The following is a 20067-nucleotide window of genomic DNA, read 5'->3' as shown; positions in this document are numbered from 1 at the left end:
CACTCCCCAATTGACCGCAACGGTCGGTGCTGCGCCGATCCAAAGCCGGGAACCAGGAACTTCCTCCAGGTCTCCCACGCGGGTGCAGGGTTCCAAGGCTTTGGGCCGTCCTTGACTGCTTTCCCAGGCCACAAGCAGGGAGCTGGATGGGAAGTGGAGCTGCTGGGATTAGAACTGGTGCCCATATGAGATCCTGGGGCATTCAAGGCAAGGACTTTAGCCGCTAGGCCATGCTGCCGGGCCCTTGGAGTAGTTTTTTGAGAATAGGCTAAAATAGAGTTATCACATATCAAATGATGTAATTTTTTCAGGCCATCCCTGAGGTGAAACATAGAACTCTTAAAAAGAGTGGTATAATTAGATGCAACTAAAAGCAATTTTGGATGGTCAGAGTTGATATTTTCATATAGTAGTTTCTTTTGTGTTTTTAGAAGTATATTAATTTCCCATTTTGAGCTGTTAAGTATTATATAATAGCTATATCATTTCTGGTCCAGTGTCAGAATCAATGCCCTACAAGTGATGGGATTAGTGTGGGGATGTCCTTAAAAACTATGAAATGTGTGAGTAAATTTGAAAAAAATCAGTGTAGTTAATTAATGGAAATATCTCTGGGATAACTTTGCTCTACAAATTATAACAACTCCCATGATAATTAGAATTTTATTTTTTAAGAGGTTAGGGCTTGGTGTGTTGAGACTTCCTGTGCATTATTTGGCAGCTGCACATTTTGTGAGGGGGACACTAATTTGACTTTTCTAGTGATTTGGTTTTGAAATCTGTGGGTTGAAAGTGTTGTTCCATTTGTGGCTTTATTTAAGCTGCATGGGAGGTCATGTTGTGTGGTATGCGTCCTGGCACTTTCATCACACACATTTGGATTTGAGTCTGTCTCCTGCTTGTTTTGTGACTTGGGCATAGATTTCTTAACATGTCAAAGGGCAGATTCCTGTTGTAAACATGAACAGAGTAAACTTCTTTTTCAGACATTTTATCGGCAGAAAAACACAGAAGTCACTTTGTAAGCATTCTCTGTTTATTGAAAACATGATTTAGCACATATACAATACCTTATAATGATAATTATCTTTCATTTTTTGCATCGATATTATTTAGGTATAACACACAGCATTCCCAAGCACACAGTGAGGTGTACTTTGACCCATGTATATAGTCATATCTTTATCATTACTCTCATGATGCGAAAGGTTCTTGCTGCCTCTCTCTCAGAAAATTTGCTTGAGCCACTGTGCAATCCATCTTTGCTCTACTGTTGCCCTTGGTAAACACTTTGAAATGCTTTTCTTAAAAAAGACAATTTTAGGGCCCAGCACAGTGGCCTAGTGGCTAAAGTCTTAGCCTTCAATGAACCGGGATCCCATGCAGGCGCTGCTTCTAATCCCAGCAGCTCCACTTCCCATCCTCCTCCTTGCTTGTGGCCTGGGAAAGCAGTCGAGAACAGCCCAAAGCCTTGGTACCCTGCACCCACATGGGAGAACCGGAAGAAGTTCTTGGCTCCTGGCTTCGGATTGGCTCAGCAATGACCATTGTGGTCACTTGGGGAGTGAATCATTGGATGGAAGATCTTCCTCTCTGTCTCTCCTTCTTTCTGTATATCTGACTTTGCAATAAAAAGGAAATAAATCTTTAAAAAAGACAATTTTATTTTTTTAGTTGAATTTGAAGGAGATGAATCTCACGATAGCTGAAGATTCCAAAATATTTTGAGAACTATTAGCAGCAGAAGTCTTAATAGCAACGTAAACATAAAACCACTCGTATTGAGATGTCCATCACCAGCTTCATCATTATTTTTTGTCTTAAGGAGGAAATGAATATACATTACCTGAAAAGTAAACCCTAAATGTGATGGGTGATATTTACTTCAGTAATTCCAGTGAAGACTCAGAAGAGCTAATCAGGGTAAGTCAGTACCAGGAAGCACTGCCCAGGTCAACAAGCACAGGTCTGACATGGTTCTGCTTTTCAGGCACCTAAAGAAGTGCAATTCCCACAGGATAGATCCCAGTCCTGAGCCACAGCAAGGCACTAGTGCCACCATGTCATGCAAATGTGCCCACAGCTCCTGGCAGGACCTTGGCTGTCCGTTGGATTTTGTAGGCATTCAAATAGTACAAACCTTTTAGGACACTCCCAGCTGTCTGTGGGAATTAGTTCTAGTATAGTAACACTACAGTGTCAAGCTGATTCTTTTGTTAGAAGTATTACAAAGTCTACAGTTGATGTTGAGGGCCGCTCAGGGAAGAATTATTGCTAAGAGGTAACATTGGGCATGTAGTATGTGTAAGATACTGTGCTAAGGCCTTTATATAAAGGTTGTTCAAAAAAGTTTGTACTGGGCCCAGTGCCGTGGCCTAGCGGCTAAAGTCCTCGCCTTGCACGCCCCAGGATCCCATGTGGGCACCGGTTCTAATCCCGGCAGCTCCACTTCCCATCCAGCTCCCTGCTTGTGGCCTGTGAAAGCAGTCAAGGATGGCCCAATGCCTTGGGACCCTGCACCTGCGTGGGAGACCTGGAGGAAGTTCCTGGCTCCTGGCTTCAGATCAGCGCAGCACCAGCCGTTGCGGTCAATTGGGGAGTGAATCATTGGACAAAAGACCTTCCTCTCTGTCTTTCCTCCTCTATGTATATCTGACTTTCCAATAAAAAAAAAAAATAAATCTTATGGAAAAAAGTTTGTACTAAGTGGAATGAAAAGATAAGTTATAGTTGTTGCAAACTTTTTCAGACACATAGATAGTGATTGAATGTTTTCATCAAATTTTAAAAAAGGATTTATTTATTTTTACTGGAAATTCAGATATAAAGAGACAGAGAGGAAGATCTTCCATCTGTTGATTCATTCCCTAAGTGGTCACAACATCTGGAGCTAACCTAATATGATATCAGGAGCCAGGAGCTTCATCCAGTTCTCCCACATGGGTGCCGATCCCAAGGCTTTGGTCCTTCCTTGACTTCTTTCCCAGGCCACAAGCAGGGAGCTAAATGGGAAGCGGGGCTGCTGGGATCAGAATTGGTGCTCATATGGGATTCTGGGTGTGCAAGGCAAGGACTTTAGCCGCTAGGTTACTGCGCTGGGCCTGATAAATTTCTGTTTTTTTAAAAATTTTTTTTGTATATTTCAAAGGAAGAGTTAGAGAAAAAGAGAATGTTCCAAGTGCTGACTTATTCTCCTAGTGTCGGCAACATCCAGGACTGGACTGGATTGGGCTGAAGCCACAAACCTGGAAATCAAGCTGAGTGTCTAACAAGGGTGTCAGTCTACAATTACTGAAGCAAATGCTTTCCAGTATATTTAGGATGTACTTAAAAGATTTGTTTTTCTTATATTCCAAAATATAATTTAAAAAATCTGGCCTGTTGTTATTATGCTTTTATAACTGTCTTTGTGATCCATTCTGAGGATCTGATTAAGTTTATTGAGAGGTTTATTGGGTGTTTCTTTTATGGATTGATTGATTTGTTTGAAATCAAAGTGATAAACGTGCATGCACACCTATAGAGGGAGGGAGGGAGAGAGAGAGAGAGAGAGAGATGCTGTATCTTCCATTTGCTGGCTTACTCTGGGTCCGACAGAGACCAGGAACTCTGTCCTGGTCCACATGGATGGCAGTGACCCTCGTACTTGGGCCATCTTCTGCTGCCCTTCCAGGCAACTAGCAGACAGCTTGATTGAAAGTGGCACTGCTGAGACCTGACCTTGTGTCCACATGGAATGCTGGTGCTGTAGGAGGCAGCTTAGCCTCTAGTGTGACCATGTTGGACTGTAAATTGATGTTTAAATCACAGCATGTTAAGCATGTTTAACACTCCTCCTTCCAAGCCTAGACATGTAACGGACACTTCTACGTGCACTGATAATGTTTTTAGAGAATGTATTATTCCTTAAATAATTTCCAAATTTTTGGCTTCAAAATCTTTCTAAAGGAAGGTTGTGCATTTAAACCACCCTTTCACTGTGGTAGTGAGGAGAAGGCACTCTGGCTGTAGCCAGGCCGTTGGTGACTTGAGATGCTCTGTGTGTGTTAGCAATGTGATTGATGATTCTCTGACTGCCGTGGCAGCTGTTCTTTTGCTGTCAGGCCTATGTCAAAATAAGTGGATCAGTTGAAATAATTTTTTTTTAAATAAGTCACTGTTTAAAATAACCAGTATCAAAGACTTCTTATCTACTCATGCTTATGAGTAGAAGGGGTGAGCAGAGCATATTTTTTCTGACTATGTTGCTCTGGTGCTGTGAACTCCGTGGCCTTTTTTCAGGGAATTATTCAGTCATCACTGCTGTGATGTCCCAGTGACCTGTGGATAGCTCTGCATGTCCTCTTATCTGCAGCAGCTGTGTCGCCAAATGTATTTGAGAGGATGGCTTCCTATCACTGTTCTGGGCCAGGCTTAGTAGTCATTTGAGGACTTGAGCCATGGCTGCAAGTGTTTTCCAGTGACAGCTTCCTGGGTGCCACCCCAGCCCCTGAACCTAGGCTCAAATTATCCTCATAATCTCAACCATAGCCAGCATCAGTCTTCAGCAGCATTCACGGCCATGTCAGGGAGGCTGAGCGGATGATCCCGAGCCAGAGGGAATGTGCAGGAGGCACGGACAGGGAGGGAAGGCCAAGCCATGCGATCCTCCCCACAACCACGAGAGAGAATGAAGAGCCCTTGAACTTGTTTTCCTCTGTGGGCATGGCTTGTGTCAGGGTCTAAATGCAACAGAGACTTTGGATTTAGGATTTGAGTTTCCTCGTTAGCAGACAATGTGTGAGAGGAAGCTAGGATTCCACTTAATTTAAAATATGCCCTATGAAGGGTAATGTGTTTGGCTCAGCAGATAAAACATCTTTTGGGACACTGTCATTCAAAATAGGAGTGTCAAAAAAAAAAAAAATAGAGTGTCTGAGGATGAGTCCTGGCTCTGCTCCTAACTTCAGCTTCCTGCTAATGTGCAGCTTAAGGAGGCAGCAGGTGATGGCTCAGTTAGTTGGGTTCTTGCCTTCCTTGTAGAAGACCTGAATTGAGTTTTTGTTTCCTAGCTTTGGCCTGGCCTAACCCTGGCTGTGGTGGGCACTTTGGAAATGAATTAGTAAATATTCCATCTACTGCCTTTCAAATAATTGAAAATAAATAAATAGTAAGCAAATAAATAATTAAACAAACAAGTAGTTTAAAGATTTTTTAATTTTCTCTGGAAAGGCAGATCCACAGAGAGAGAGAGAGAGATAAAACTTTTTTTCATCTTCTGGTTCACTCCTCAAATGGCCTCCACAGTTGGAGCTGAGCTGAACTGATCTGAAACCAGGATCTGAGAGCTTTCCCTGGGGCTCCCACATGGGTGCAGGATCCCATTGACTTGAGCCATCTTGCATTGTTTTCCCAAGCCATAAGCAAGGAGCTGGATTGGAAGTGGAGGAGGTGGGACAGGACTGGTGCCCACATGGATGAGTCAGTAGAGCCATTGTGCTGGCTCAGTAAGTAGTATAAAATATGCTGTATCCAAGGGAGACTTGAGTCCTGTGGAGAATTAACCCTGAGTCTCCAGGCTCCTGTCCTTAACCAGCTGGCAAAGCCACCGAGGGGCGCCTGCGGAGATGGCGGCAGAGACAGTGGGGGAGATGGGCCTAGTTATGGTGTAGTGCTGGATCACAGAACAAGCAAACAGACAAGTAAGAAAAAGATTGCTAAGAAGTGATAATGCAAGAAAGATTAAAACAAGGCAAGAGAAATCACTCAACACAGGATATTTTGAAGATAATTCATACAAATAAAAATTTTAGCTCAAAATAATCTGTATGTCTTGTTAAGGCTGGGAGGAAATAATCCAGAAAGAGAAGCAATTAGGTGCTTAGGGTAAGATATCAGGGATGCTATCATTGTTCTGATCATGATATGTCATTCACCTATAATCATTTATTGAATATTTCACATGCTCAGCCACCAAACCATATGTGTTAGATAATAATGAGATCCATAATAATAAAACAGCGTGTTTGTTTAGAGCCCTTGCGCTTATATTCAAGTACACTACCTTCCAGGCATTCCACATGCATTGCAAGTATTCACTCATTTAATGTCGATGATGATTGCTTCTGCCATCTCAACTTTATAGATGAGGATACTGAGAGCCTAAGTGAATTGCTGAAGGCCTCACCATTGCTAAGAATTGGAGCCTGTATTGGAATACATGATTTTGGAATCTATAGTTTAACCACTACATAGTATCACATAGATGATGGGGTTCCTGCTGACCAAGATGAAGAACTACTTGAGAAGACTAAGATATACGTGTTTGAAGAGAGACATAGGAGGCAAAAGTGGGACACATTTAACCTCAAATGCATGGAATGGTTCAGTGTTGTCTCGAAGAGTAAAGTGTACATCCCAGGGGGTGTTTAAGACAATTCATTGAGGTAGAAGAACAAAAAGAGATTGTAGCTGCTATTTACGCTTATATTCCTAGTTCATTGAATAGCTGAAGCTTCTGGTACAACCTCTTCATCATGACCAAAAACCAAAGGTGAGACATATTTAAGAAATGTAATATGATCAAGTTCACTGTATGAAATACAGGTTGACACCTGCCGTCATTGGCAAAAGTCTCAAGCTAAGCTGTACACTGGGGAAGTTTCACCAGTGGTATCTACCATTACTGGTCATCTTGGTCTGCCTTCCTTTGCTACAACAAAATAACTGAGCCCGAGTAATTTGCAAAAGAATAAATGTTTATTTAGCACACAGTTCTGGAAGCTCGTAGGTTCAAGAGCACTATGCTGGCATCTGGTGAGAATCAAGACAGAACTAGCATGACACACAAAGAGACCCTACTTCCATAGTAAGACTTCTTTGATGATAACTCTTGAATGCATGCATAGTGCATGACTCCATTCCTGAAGGTAGAGCTTTCAAGGCCCAGTGTCCTCCCAAAGATGCCTTCGCAATGTTGTGGCATTGTGAGCTAAGCCGGTAGCACATGAACTTGTGGGGGACACATTCAGTGAGGGTAATGGGAGCAATGAGGACTGGGAGTCACTGAGTTGGGGGCCTCCACCACCACCTCGGCCTTGTGGGGATACAGCAGTGAGCACCACTGACAAGAGGTCCTCCCCTCGGGGAGAAGTAGACAGGTATTAAGTAAGATGAGCAAGGGAGAAGGGTATAATGTATTAGGTGACAATGTGCTAAGGCGGAAAATAAAGCAGGGAAAGGGGTGGAAGGAACTAGAGACAAGAGTTTTCAGGTTTCAGATAGGGAGTCCAAAGATGTTCCCTGTTGGAAGGAACTTTGAGTAGTTCACAACAGGACTTAAGTAATGAACCATGTGGCTATGTAGTGGAAGAGCATTCACCACACACGCATACACACACTTGAACTGAGCAAATGCACAAATCCCTAGGCATGAAGGTCAAAGGTGTGTGAGATTAGTCAAAACGGAGCCCAGTGAGCAAGGAATGAGGCAGAAGTGCAGAGATAATGGCGTCAGGTGCAGATGTCCAGGGAGGCTCCTTGTAGACACACAAGAGCTTTGGTTTTTACTGTGACAGGGATAAGAAAGCCACTGGAGGCATGAATGAAGTGATAATCATGCTCATGTTTCCAGAGAGGATCATTAGGCTGCTGTATTGAAAAACCACGTTATAATGAAGGAAAGGCAGAATCAGGGATGCTAGTTGGAAGGTCAAGGACCATTTTCTGTATGAACAAAGATGGCTGTTCACAATAGAAGTGAGAGGAAATGGCTGGATGCTGGATGAGAGTTGTTGGGAGAACCAACACAATTTACAAGTGCATTATATGTGAACTATAAAAGGAAGACAAATAGAAACATTATTTATTTGGAAATGTGAATCTACTGGGAATACATATTCAAAACCTATCTTACAAGATTGTGTGATGAAGAATGAGGCCATTGGACTAGACACTAGTCTACCATGAGATACAGAAGAGAAACGTGTGTGGGGATTACAGTCAAGGTTGAATGTTGTTGGTGACAGAATGGATGGGATCCAGGCAGGATCCAGGGAGGGAGTGATGTGGACAGCAAAGGCATAGGTGGCTCTGCCCTGGGGCCATCCTCCACTCCGGAATACAGACTCAAGAAAGTATGGTTTGAAGACGGGATGGTCGCTGGAGGGCAGTTTATCCCACCCTTGACCTCCTGTTCCAACCTTTTAGATCTTTTCCTTTAGTCAGTTGAGAGTAATTGGGAGTTTTGACTGGGTAACTGAATAGTATTAGTTAGTTTCAACAACTTCCTGCTCTTGCAAACTTTGAATGAATGTTTTTGTTGAATAAATTACTAAATTGTAACTCAGTGCCCTGAAAGATTTTTTTTTGTTGTTCCTGGAGAATGATGTATTTACTTATTAAATGCGAGCTAAGAGGTGTGTATGTGTGTTTGATGCCTTTAGACTTCAAGTGTTTGTTGCATAATAAAAATAACTGCGGTTATATTGCTGACTTCCTAAAAGCCTTGTCTATGTTTATCAAGTAGTTCAGATTTTCTGGTGAATGTCATTGAGTCATCACTCTACCATTGCCATTCAGCTGCGGAGTCTTGCTTGCACACATCCTGGTCAGCCCTGCTTGGCACTCTAAGATGATGCATCCAACTGCCCCAGGCACCAACAGGATGGTGGCAGTGCCCTTTTCCCTGTCTGTGTTTGGGAGGCAGCTTCTTTTGTGCCAGAACTATTTTGGGAGGATGATTCAAGTCACATTTTGGCCTCATTACAGTTTGGGGTTGTCAATGGTGCTGGCTTGCTGGAGATGTAAACATAAGTTTTATCTTCATATGCATATAGAAATACTGAGACTGAAAATGGACGTTCTACTCCTGAGCTACTGTTTAGGCTGTCAGCAGGCTAATAAGACATTTATCAATATATTAACTTTATTTATGAACAGCATGCTTCCAAAAGAGTACCAGTCGCTTGCAACTATGCTTCCATTCTCCGTTTATGGACACAGATGGAGAAATGGGAGAACCATCTTTTTGTTGCAACAAGGAAGCTCTGTAAAATAAACACTGCACTTTTTCTTTTGAAACAGCATGAAAAGTGAGAGCAGGTGTTAAATTACTGTCTTGCTGTCTGTAGTTAACAAGTAATAGGAGGCATAAGTATTTATTCGATATTTATTTAGATTTGGGTGATAAAGTAAGGAGATGTCATTCTGATTATTCTGATTTGCTTTCTTGTAAATAGAGTGCTATTGAAAGGTCATGGCAATAGATCCTGATGTATTTGCTGGTTAAAAAAATGCATGACAGCAGTAGAAATAAGAAGCTTAGCACCTACATTTGTTGTCAAACTTTGCAAAAACCTCATGCCTCCAAATAACTTATGAATTTGTCTCCAAACAGTTGAGCTTGAATATGAAAAATAGATGGATTTGGAGTGTGGTGAAATCTCCCTCAGTGATGCTCGAGAAATTTTTAACTGATCTTCAAATGTTTAAATTGGCCATATGTTGTTTATGTTAGAACTTTAAATGATGGAAGTGAAGATAGAAAAATAGTGGAACAAGTAATCTGAGGAATGGCTTGGTTGTTTGGTGTAAGCCCACTTTGACGACAAGTGCTTTGGATGCGGTAGCCAGCTCTCTGATCCACTGACAGTGAGACGACTATCAGCAGAAGTGGACATGTGCTTTCAGAATGTGTGTTCTTACCAGCTGTGGTTGCTCTGCATTTGCATTTTCCTCTTTCTTATTTTTACTTCATTATTATTTATTCCTCTTTTGGTCTCTCAATGACTGTCTCGTTACCCAGCCTTAGTTTGTCACAAACTGGAATTTATTATTTCTGTGGTGGGACTTGAATGTTTATATTAAAACATAAAATAAAAACAATCAGAGAGCTCGCCAGAGGGTTTGGATTCTGTGAGAGGAGAGCAGGTGACAGGGCAGGGTTTGGAACTGGAATGTTAGGAGAGACACACATTCCTGAAGTTTCCCCAGTTTCTGGAAGCTGTTCGCTGGATTTAACCAGGGCCATTTGACTGTGTGACGGTGGGATTAGAGAACGAAAATGTCCCGGTGACAGTCCTGCTGCTGATGCCCCTTTTCCCTTCTGTCTTCTCAGCCATCATGTATGTCATGGGAGCACTTGGTCCTGCGGTGGGATATTTGTTAGGTGGACTTCTTATTGGTTTTTATGTTGATCCCAGAAATCCTGTTCACCTCGACCAGAATGATCCTCGTTTCATCGGAAACTGGTAAGAATTCTAAGTTTTCCATCTCACTCCGTTTTAAAATGTTAGTGTCACAACAGTATAAAAGTAGTATAATAGTAAAGAGTGCACTAGTAAAAGCAACCTGAAAAGTGACAGTAGGGACAATGATCCCCGCTTCCCACCCCTGCTGCCACCTGCCTCTGACTCCCCTCACTCTGTAATGATAGCTATGTCCTCATTTCCAGAACCCCGGGGAACAGGACCTTACTTGTGAAAGAGATTTTGTAGATGTGCTTCAGCGAAGCGTTTCTGAAATAGGAGATGATCCTGAATGACCTTGGTGTTCTCATCTAAAGATTGCAGATGGATCCTAGGAGCTGAACAGCAGAACGCGCCTTCTCCAGAGCCGCCAGGAGGAATGTACCCCTGCCAGCTCACTTTACTTACTTAATTAAATATTAGATTATATGTAAAACAGATGTGTGTGGAGAGAGCTCTCATTTTTCTGGTTTATTCCCTTAGTGAACACAAAAGCTGGAGTAAGGAGCTCAATCCAGACCTCCTCTGTTGTGGCCAAGGGACTGTACTGAAGCTATTGGCTGTTGCCTCCTAGGGTGTGCGATAGCAGGAAACTGGAATTTGGGTTTCTGATTTACGGGATTCCCTGCCACCCAGAACTCTAGCCCAACTCTCCCATGGACACCCTCTCAGGGAACATGTTCTCTTAATGAGATTTTCTTGTTCTGTGTATTCTGGGAGTGTATTCTCACTTGTTAAATCCTAATTGTTCTACAAAATATGTAATATTATTAGGGCTCAGAACAAGCAATTCAACTCTGGATGTTATATTATTTCCCTAAAGAGCAGAATTGTCCTTAAGTTTTTCACAAACTTCAACTTGAACACAATAATTTATTTCTTTATGATTGCAAGCACTGACAGAATTACTGCTGTCTTGAATTAATTTTGTGTGGATTAGAATAAGTTGACATTGATAATAAGTTTTTGTTTTAACAAGGAGAATACTTCCACATTAGAAATGGTATGTGTCATTTAATTTACTTTCTAAAGAATTTCTTAAATTCTCTGTGTTTCATTATAGGATAACAGCCTATTTCCTTATAGGATAATTATGACACTAGTGAGAATGACCTATTTTAAAAGAAGTTGACAAATATTGACATCTTCCTAATTAATAATCATTGGAGCTGGCAGTGTTAAGATATAAGGAACTTAGTTTCATAAAATTCTCAAAATCTCACAAGAAGAGTTCCTCTATCAGTGTTAGGGGAATAACATAGGAGTTTTAGGGTCTTGGCTCATGGCAAAAACTTAGTCTCAGCTACTTTTTTTGCAGTTGTGAAATCAATCAGTGAAGGAATTTTTTTCTTTGTCAGAAAACTGGAGGATTAAAATACAGTTATAAATATCCAGTGCATTCTGTGTTATGTTTAGATGTCCTGGGAAGGGCATGGTGATCAGGGCATATCTGGAGGGGGAAAGAAGGACTGGGAGGCCTGTTAATGGCGGCACAGAGAGGGACGGCAGGCAGGAGCTTTGGTTCCATAGAGGCTTTGTGCTTTTTTAAATGAAGTATTTTAAAATTTAAATTGTTTTCGCTATATAAGGTAAACTAATTTCATATATTTCATTTATACAGTTGCTCTATGCTGACTCTTCAAAGTGTCCCGGCAGCAGACAGGAGTCCAAGAGCTAGCTGAGTGAAAGGATGGCAGGTGCACCCACCCCAGGCCTTGTTTCCCTAGGTTCAAGTCCTTCTCAGTACCCAAAAGCCATGTGACTTGGGATAATTTATTTCTTTGTGTCTCATTAAAACAAATTCTTTAAAAAGCCAAATTCATAAAAAGAAAGTAGTTATGGCACCTAATTTCCAGAGTGGTTGGGAATATGAGTGAGTGAATTTTCGTGTGTGGAGATTTCAACAGTTCCTGTCCCCCTCCCAGTAAACAACTAAACAGTGTTAGCTATTTAGTTCTTTAAATGTGAAAAATGTTCAATTTGATCCATTTCAATGACTCAATGTTAGTTCTGTAAATGATAGAGATATCAATATAGAAATATATAAGAATTTATCTAAAAATAAATTTGAGTTTTATTGACTGTAACAGACTTTTATCTTGAACAAAGGCATAGTTACTTGGTATGATGTCTGGGCAATAATTTTTCAACAAATAAAAGTGAGGAAAGAAGGAATGGATAATGTTAATATTTACTGACTGCTTATGATAAGCCACCGTAGGTGTCCACAGTATTATGCTCATTTTGGAGATGAGAAAATTGAAACTCAAGGAGTGGCACAATTTGCTCAAAGCTCAGTCAGGAAATAACCCAGAGAGATGCTATTGGTCAATAGATTTAACTAGCCTTCATTGGTGAATGGTGTTTGAGTAGTGGTCTATGAGAGGAGCTTAGACATCATGATTTTTCTGTTTTAACTATTATTGGTGGAGCTTTCCTCAATATTCAACATTTGGGTACCTTACTCAGCTTTTCCCAGAATCCTTTTCAGTGTCATCATTATATCATGAGTTGTAAGGACGCTTCTGGAAGACTGTTGAAGTACGTGAGCTTGGAGGCGTGACTGTTCTGCTTTGAAATGACTTGCACTTCTGTGCTGTCTTTGCTGATTGTAATTCTTCCCCTTCTGTTAGACACTGTATTTTGAATACATCTTTCATGTTTATTTATTATTTCACATCAATAGTTGGAGATGGACTGATGGGGAAGTTAAGTAGATTTACATGGCATAGAAATAAAGTAAGCCAAATTAGCTAATGTGAATTGATTGCTGATTTGAGGACAGACATTTTGTATTTAGATCTGTCATAAATATACTCTTAGTGAATTTTGTTGATGTCAATAAATACTTCCCAGGGCACTTCATTCAGATGAGAAAGCTGAATGAAAAGGCAAAATAATTTCTCTGGGATCCTATAATTGGTAAGTGGTGAAGATGAGTATGAACCTGGCTCTGTCTGAAACCACAGTTTGTGAGCCCTCCCCTCCACTTTCCACTGCCTTCCACTGACCGCCTATGCCTGCCCTCTTCTGGAGATAAGGAGAACTGAAGGTGTAGGGATGAAGGGTTCGGAGGACCTGTGTGTAGAGGTGCTGCAGGGAGAGACAGATGAGAGGCAGGGCCTGACTAATGAGGGCCTCATGGCCACTAAGTACTAAAGAGGCTGGACAATACCATAACCTTGCACTTTGCAGAGAAATGCCACTTTTTCTTTAAAGACCTCTTTCAATTTACTTATTCAACAAATTTCTGTTGTATCTAATTTGGTTCTAATTTCTGTTGTATCTAAGCTGGTGATTACATTCTGAATAATTGAGATGGCTACAGCTCTCCTGTAAGCAATCTTCTCAAACTAGAGCTTTTTCTAATGATCTTGAAAGCATTCTTTGATTTAATGGTATCTTTGAAAATAGCACATATTACTGATGAGTGGTTTTCTCAACTAACCAGTGACCTTGAGCGGATTCGAACATCACTGAGAAAGACAAAATTTCATTCTGCAGGTGATGTCCAGTCTTTCTGGATTCGCCACCGAGGTCTGGGATGCTACTTACTTTCCGGTTAAAACGAATGGGAACTTGTTGCTATAGAGGATGAAGTCTGAGCAGTTATGAACCTGGAAGCTTTGTAGGCAGAATTTGGAGTTGATGTGTCCTCGTTAGATGTGGTGACTTCAGCTGGAACTTGAACTGGTGCCCATATGAGATGCTAGCATTTTAAGCAGCAGCTTTATCCACTATACCACAATGTTGGCCCCTGATGAATGGTATTGTATTGTAGGAAGAGGGGAATAGGTAGTTCTTCTGTTCTATGGCTCAGTAGGAACCTACAGATGGTGATAATATAGTATCTATTTTTTGCAAAAAAATGAGCTACAAGGAAGAGTTTTGAATGCTGCTTCATAAAGAAGTGATAATATTTGAGCACATAGAAAAATGGAAGAAAAATTCTTAGTATTTTTGTCAGGGCACACTATTGTCACTAAAAATTACCTAATTATTTATGTAATGATTTTAAATAAAAACAGTAGCATTTAATTTCTAAAAAAAAATGTATTGACCTGATTAGGTAGGAATGGGGACCCATGCTTGCTAGGGAAAGGTTGAAGGGAACAGAGAAATTTCTCCTAGGGAGTTATGCAGGCAGGAAGCACAGAGCCTTCACACATGACTGTAGTACTCGTTTGGAATGTGAGTTCTGCTGGTACGTGCTACTGGCTGTCTGCAGTACAGTCTCAGATGAACTAAGTCAGAACTGGAAGTGCCAATTCTCTGGGAAGCTTTCCGACACACATCAACTTCCCTTCTGAAATTTCGTAACATTTGAAATCTATATAATGTGATCTAATACTTAACTGTGTACCTTCTTGCATATCTTGGAGATTGTGTCTTATACTTTTGATTGCTTGCCAGTAGATTATAAACTCTTGAAGGTGTGAAGGTTGAATAACTAGGCTCACATATTGATTTGGGAATATCAGCTAAATGGAGGCCAGTAGATTCTTATGTACTTACAGAAAAATGTGTGAACACCATCAGCAATTTGATATGAAATACTATCTTTTTCTGAGAAAGTATCTATATTGGTCCACAAAACATGCCATATATACAGTCTATATTATTTTGCTATCAAATTTATAATTTAGTGATTATAAAATGCCAATGGTAGAAGGGCTAATGATATTAGAACTACATATAAGTGCTCAAAAATACTTGACTTGAATTCAAATCAGACTGCTAATTTTAGTATTCATTATAATTCAAGCATAATTGGATAGATTTTTAAATTTATACTACAAATGGAGAGAATCCTTCTGTCTTCTTAATTTGTTCAACTTCCTCCTACTCTACAATTGTTGAAGCTTAAATGTTTTCTCTGGAGACTTTTTTTTGTCACTGTAGTCTTCTACTTTGCTGATTTGTTCTCATAGAACAAGACCCAAAAATACTATTCCCATCTCCCAATTTTTTAGGTGGAGTGGATTCCTCCTTTGTGCCATTGCAATGTTTCTTGTGATATTCCCAATGTTTACTTTTCCAAAAAAGCTTCCACCTCGACACAAGAAAAAGAAAAGAAAAAAATTTTCTGCTGATGTTGTCGGCGATGATGATGTTATCAAAGAGAAGTCAAGTAACAGCGAACCAGTGGACAAGAAAGTGTCATCTATGGGATTTGGGAAGAATGTCCGAGGTAAGGTGTAGCTCTTAAATAGATGCATGTATGGCCCTTCAAACTGGTGCTCTCCAAAGTGCACTTACGGCCAGGGCTGCCCTTAGCTGTCTGTAATGGATCAATGGTCAGATCAATACTAACATGAAGAGTAAGGGTTGCAAAACTGTTTTAGAAATTGGGTGGAGTAATTTTAAATCAGTGTAATAATAATAATAAACAGTTGGGTTTGTACTTTGTTTACTTTTAAAAACACTAATTGTCCTAGTAATTTATGATTAATGTATTTTGCAATTGTATACATAGATGACAGATTGGATATAGTTAAAAAAAAGGTTTTCCCACAGAGGTAGATTTAGAAGCACTGATGTTGATGAAAAAAAAATTGATGTTTCAGTGCATCATTTACCATAATTAGGATGTTTGATTTTAAAAATACTGATAGTGTTGTATAATGGGTAGTTTATTTCAGGGGACCGGGGGCTTTGGTAGTGGTCTGATCCTTACATAAGCATAAAACCTGCTACTAAAAAGGCATACCGTTTTAATGTGATTCAATCAAAGATTTGTTTAAGGCCATGGAGAAAAAGGTGAGCCTCCAAATCCAGGATAGAAACATTCAGAAGTATTCAGTGATGTTTTGGTCTATTTTTTTCTTTTTGAAATTTCTCTGAAAATTATTTTATGAAAGCTATATTGAGCACTGTAAAAGCCAAACAATTTGAATGGATTTTAACAATGTTATCTTTTTAGGATGAGGGGTCTTTTCAATAAGTTAATTCAAAATGCAAATTATGAAAAAAAAACTTCTCATAGATTTCAAAGGATCTGCTTTGAAACAAGCTTATCTTTCAATTCCATTTCCATGAACTTTTTGAAGTATCCTTGTTCCTGTTGCATACAAATACGTTCTTTTAGAAACTCATAATACTATAGTCCTGGTAGTTTCAGTTTTTTTTTCCATGAATTCTTTCAACTGATCTTTTGGTGTAAATTATGAAGGTTAATATTTGCCACAGGCTCACTTTAGTCAAGGTTGTTTTAAGTTTAGTTTGTCTTGGTACATTATCATCTCATTTTGACTATGCACACAGTAAGAGCCAAGATGAAACTTTCAGGCTTTGAATAAAGTTTACCAAGAGACTCTAGGAATTTCCCTACAGCCTAAGAATAATCATATTCAGATTGGACTATTTTTAAAGATTGTATGTGTGAAAGTAAGTACAGCAACAGTTAACTGAAAATGTGTCTCCTTAGTTAAGGGTAAAATGTGCCTACCTCCTCTGTATTACTTTGTGACTGTGTATGCTTCTGCATCTGCCACCAGGACTCCCTATGCTCTGGTCACAAAGGGTTCTTTGGGTGACAGAATGACCTGAACTCTACCCTGTGTGGACAAGCTCCTTATTTTTGTAGTTATTATTATGAACCATTATGACTGCTATCACTGGAGAGATTTTTTTTTTAATTCAATTGAGAGCAAGGTTAATGTTAAAGAATTTAAGACATACAAATAGATTTAGTGTCCTAATTTAGGAGAATATGAAGGAGACTTCAGGGGAGAAATAAAGGTATAGATAGGAAACATTGTTTTATAGCTTAGGGCCAGATGACTGTGAACTATGCGGTCTAAGAGTTGGTGGAAGGAAGAGGGAGAACACCGATAGAAAACAGGAATGCACATACTCTGTTACTGGGTATGGATTATGCCGTTGTAGGCGGAGCTTCCGATGCTCCTCCCACATTCTTGGAGCTCATCATTTTCATGGCTGAGGTGCACAAGCTGCCAGAACCTTCATCATCTGTCAGAAGTTTTGCTTTGTAGACCTGGAAACAATGTGACAACTGCCTGAAAGAGGCTGGCAGTACTGAAGGATGAAAACTTCTGTTTTCCCATTTCACAAAGAAGTCTTAAGCAAACGGCTGACCTAAAATTCAGCTCCCCCTTTCCTATGCATGATGATTTCCTTCCTGGCCCAGTGTTCCCAGAACTTTACACGTACATTTCTTGGACTTGAGTTCTTGTCTCAGGGTCTATTTGTGGGAGGATACACACATAGACCAGCAGTTTCAAAGTGATCAAAACCATTACAGAACATTAAAATGATTTTTTGAAATAGAAATGTTTGAAATGGAAATATTTTATTGCCTTTTTCTGTACTGCTAGGAATTGCTTTTCTGCCTTTTCAGTGTTCAGTTGGGTGGCTTAACATGTCTTTTCTTTTTTTTTTTTTTAAAGAAATAATAGGAAGAGCTATTGAACCCTGACAGACAGTTGGTTTATAAGATCTGTTTCTGTTCTGATTTTCTTGTTAGTATTTCTGACACATTTTCCATTTTCAAGCTATGGTTTGATTATGATGACTGACCCCACTTCTGGAGCTAAGCCTCCTGACCGGGACACAGAAAACAAGTTCATTGTACTAGTTCTGTTCAGTCTGAGATTTTCTAGCTCTGTGGAGACTAGAACTACAGGAGACACATTGTCTTATTGGAAAGAAACATTGTTTCAATTGGATTATACTGAAAATATTTTACCAAAAATTATTCAAAGAATATTGAAGATCTTGAAATAATGTTGCTAAAACATTTGAATTCATTCACATTTATCTTGCACACATTGATATCCTCTAGCTGTCTAACACAAGTCACTTAAAGGAAGTGACAGTTTCATATCTCTGATTCTCAAAAGACAATTAAGTCCCTGAGGATTATTCTGCTACTCATATATAGATGGTATTACAAAACTGAGAGTCACTTTAAGGCCTCGTATTAAAGAATGGTTCAAAGATTTCATACTGAGTTGATTCTGAGTTTGACTTCTGATACTTTTGTCTCTGCTCCTGAGGGATTTTTTGTTTTGTTTTGTTTTGTTTTTTGGATTTTTTTTTTTTTTTTTTTTTTTTTTGCATTTGGACACCAGCGTGAACTGCTTCAGTAAGGAGGTGGAGAGACAGCTAGGTTAGTAACTAAAACTTTCTTAAAAAGAAAGAATTTAGGCCATCCATAGGGTGCCCCTCTGGCAAATTCTCTTGCATAGATGGCTAGAAGGAAATTTACTGTACTTTTAGCTTTGCACCTCCACATTTGGATGACAGACATTGGGAAAACCTGAGTCAGTGTTTTCAGATCTTTATTATAAATAATGCAGGAAGAAGGCTGTTTTAAAAACACTGTAAAAGGGAAAGTTAAATTCTCAGTTTGTCTGCATTACCCCCCCCAATAAAAAGGTTAGCATTGATTCCATTAAAGTCTTACCAATAAAAATAAATGCTTAAAATATTTAAGTAGATCAATTTTCCTGTGGCTTGAGGTCCAGCATTTTAAAAGCTTCCAAATTTAACTGGGCATCTTCCTATGCAGAAAATTTTAGGTGACAATTAACTATGAAGAAAATTGTGTTTTTGTGTCCACTTTTAGTTTTTCAGGCTTAATTGCTTAGCATTACTAATTTAGCATGAAGTTAACAGATTTTTCTGGGTTAGAATTTGTCTATCTAACTGCAACTTGTATAAGAGTAGTTTTAAAAGTACAGAAAAATGGAATTGCAAGTATGGGTTTATTTTGATGAAAAAGAATTTTTAAATCCATGCATAATATTTTTATAATAAGCATTTCCTCATGTTATGAAAAACATTTTTGTAACGGGATGTATAGGATGAAAAAACTATGCATGAAGTTCAAAATTGCTTTTGCACTGAAATACATTCTTTCCATTCCATTTCTCATAAACCTTTTGAAGTGTACTTCTGTATTTATAATCCTAACTGGCTAAAATATTTGCTGTAAGATTATAGAAAGATTGAAAGAGGCCATTGGGGGTTACAGAATTGTGTCTTCTAAAGGATAACATTGATATGGTTCAATTCATTGAGGAGTCCCTCTTACAGAAGGCATATTGTATCAGGAAGGTGAATGAGTTAGAGAGCTTGGGATCCACTGAAGAAGTAACAGTGGAGAAAGAAACATACACCAAACAGAGAGGGCAGACACAGTAGCCTGGAAGACTGAAGGCTGTTAAGGGTGCTGCTAGCTGCCCAGTCTGGAAAAGTGGAGGAAGTGGGTGTTAGGGCAAATCTGCCAAGATTGGTAGCACCTCAGCAGGTGAAGGTGGGGTGGCAGGAGTGACAGTGGGATTATGTAGGTATATTTGAAAACATGAGTTAATGGTGGTTGGTGTGTTGGGGATATGTGGCAGCGATCTGGTTGAAAAGGTGAGGAGGGCCATCCTGGAGAGTGTGCTGTTGCTGGGTTTAGTATGAACAGGCATTTTGCAGCACTCCAAAAGCAGGATGTGAGAGGCCAAGGAGCAGAATGGGAAGAAATGGAGAAGACAGTGGCTCATACTGCTTCTCATTCCTCCCATGCAGCCACAAAGAACCTGTTAACATGCTTCTCTGCTGAAAGCTTCTGGAATCTTCCCTGTCACTCACAGAAAAATGCTCTCCCGTCTAGTCCTCATTGCCTCATCAACATTACCTACTTCTTTCCATTGGTTTATTCTGCTTCAGCTACATTGGAGTCAATGCTGGTCCTCTAGTGTGTCAGAGATACCCTTACCTCACAGCTTTTGATTTCTTTATTTATTTGAAAGGCAAAGTTATATAGAGAGAAAGAGAGGGGAGGGGGAGAGAGAGAGACAATCTTTCATCCTTGGAAGATATAGTTGTA

At 39.7% G+C, this 20067-nt stretch overlaps 1 protein-coding gene across 2 annotated transcripts in view; it reads left to right on the top strand.

Moving 5' to 3' along the window:
- Positions 1-20067, top strand: part of SLCO5A1 (solute carrier organic anion transporter family member 5A1) — a 130093-nt gene that overhangs the window by 42834 nt on the left and 67192 nt on the right. For both annotated transcript variants that reach the window (XM_058668720.1, XM_004588109.2), the window contains exons 2-3: positions 10097-10229; positions 15200-15417. In XM_058668720.1, coding sequence (XP_058524703.1) covers positions 10097-10229; positions 15200-15417 — 351 coding nt within the window. The remainder of the gene's footprint in view (positions 1-10096; positions 10230-15199; positions 15418-20067) is intronic.

Source organism: Ochotona princeps, chromosome 9 (genome assembly GCF_030435755.1).
Source record: "Ochotona princeps isolate mOchPri1 chromosome 9, mOchPri1.hap1, whole genome shotgun sequence".
NCBI classification, from domain to species: Eukaryota; Metazoa; Chordata; class Mammalia; order Lagomorpha; family Ochotonidae; genus Ochotona; species Ochotona princeps.
The sequence above is the reverse complement of the archived record's forward strand: the minus strand, read 5'-3'. Positions and strand labels throughout refer to the sequence as shown.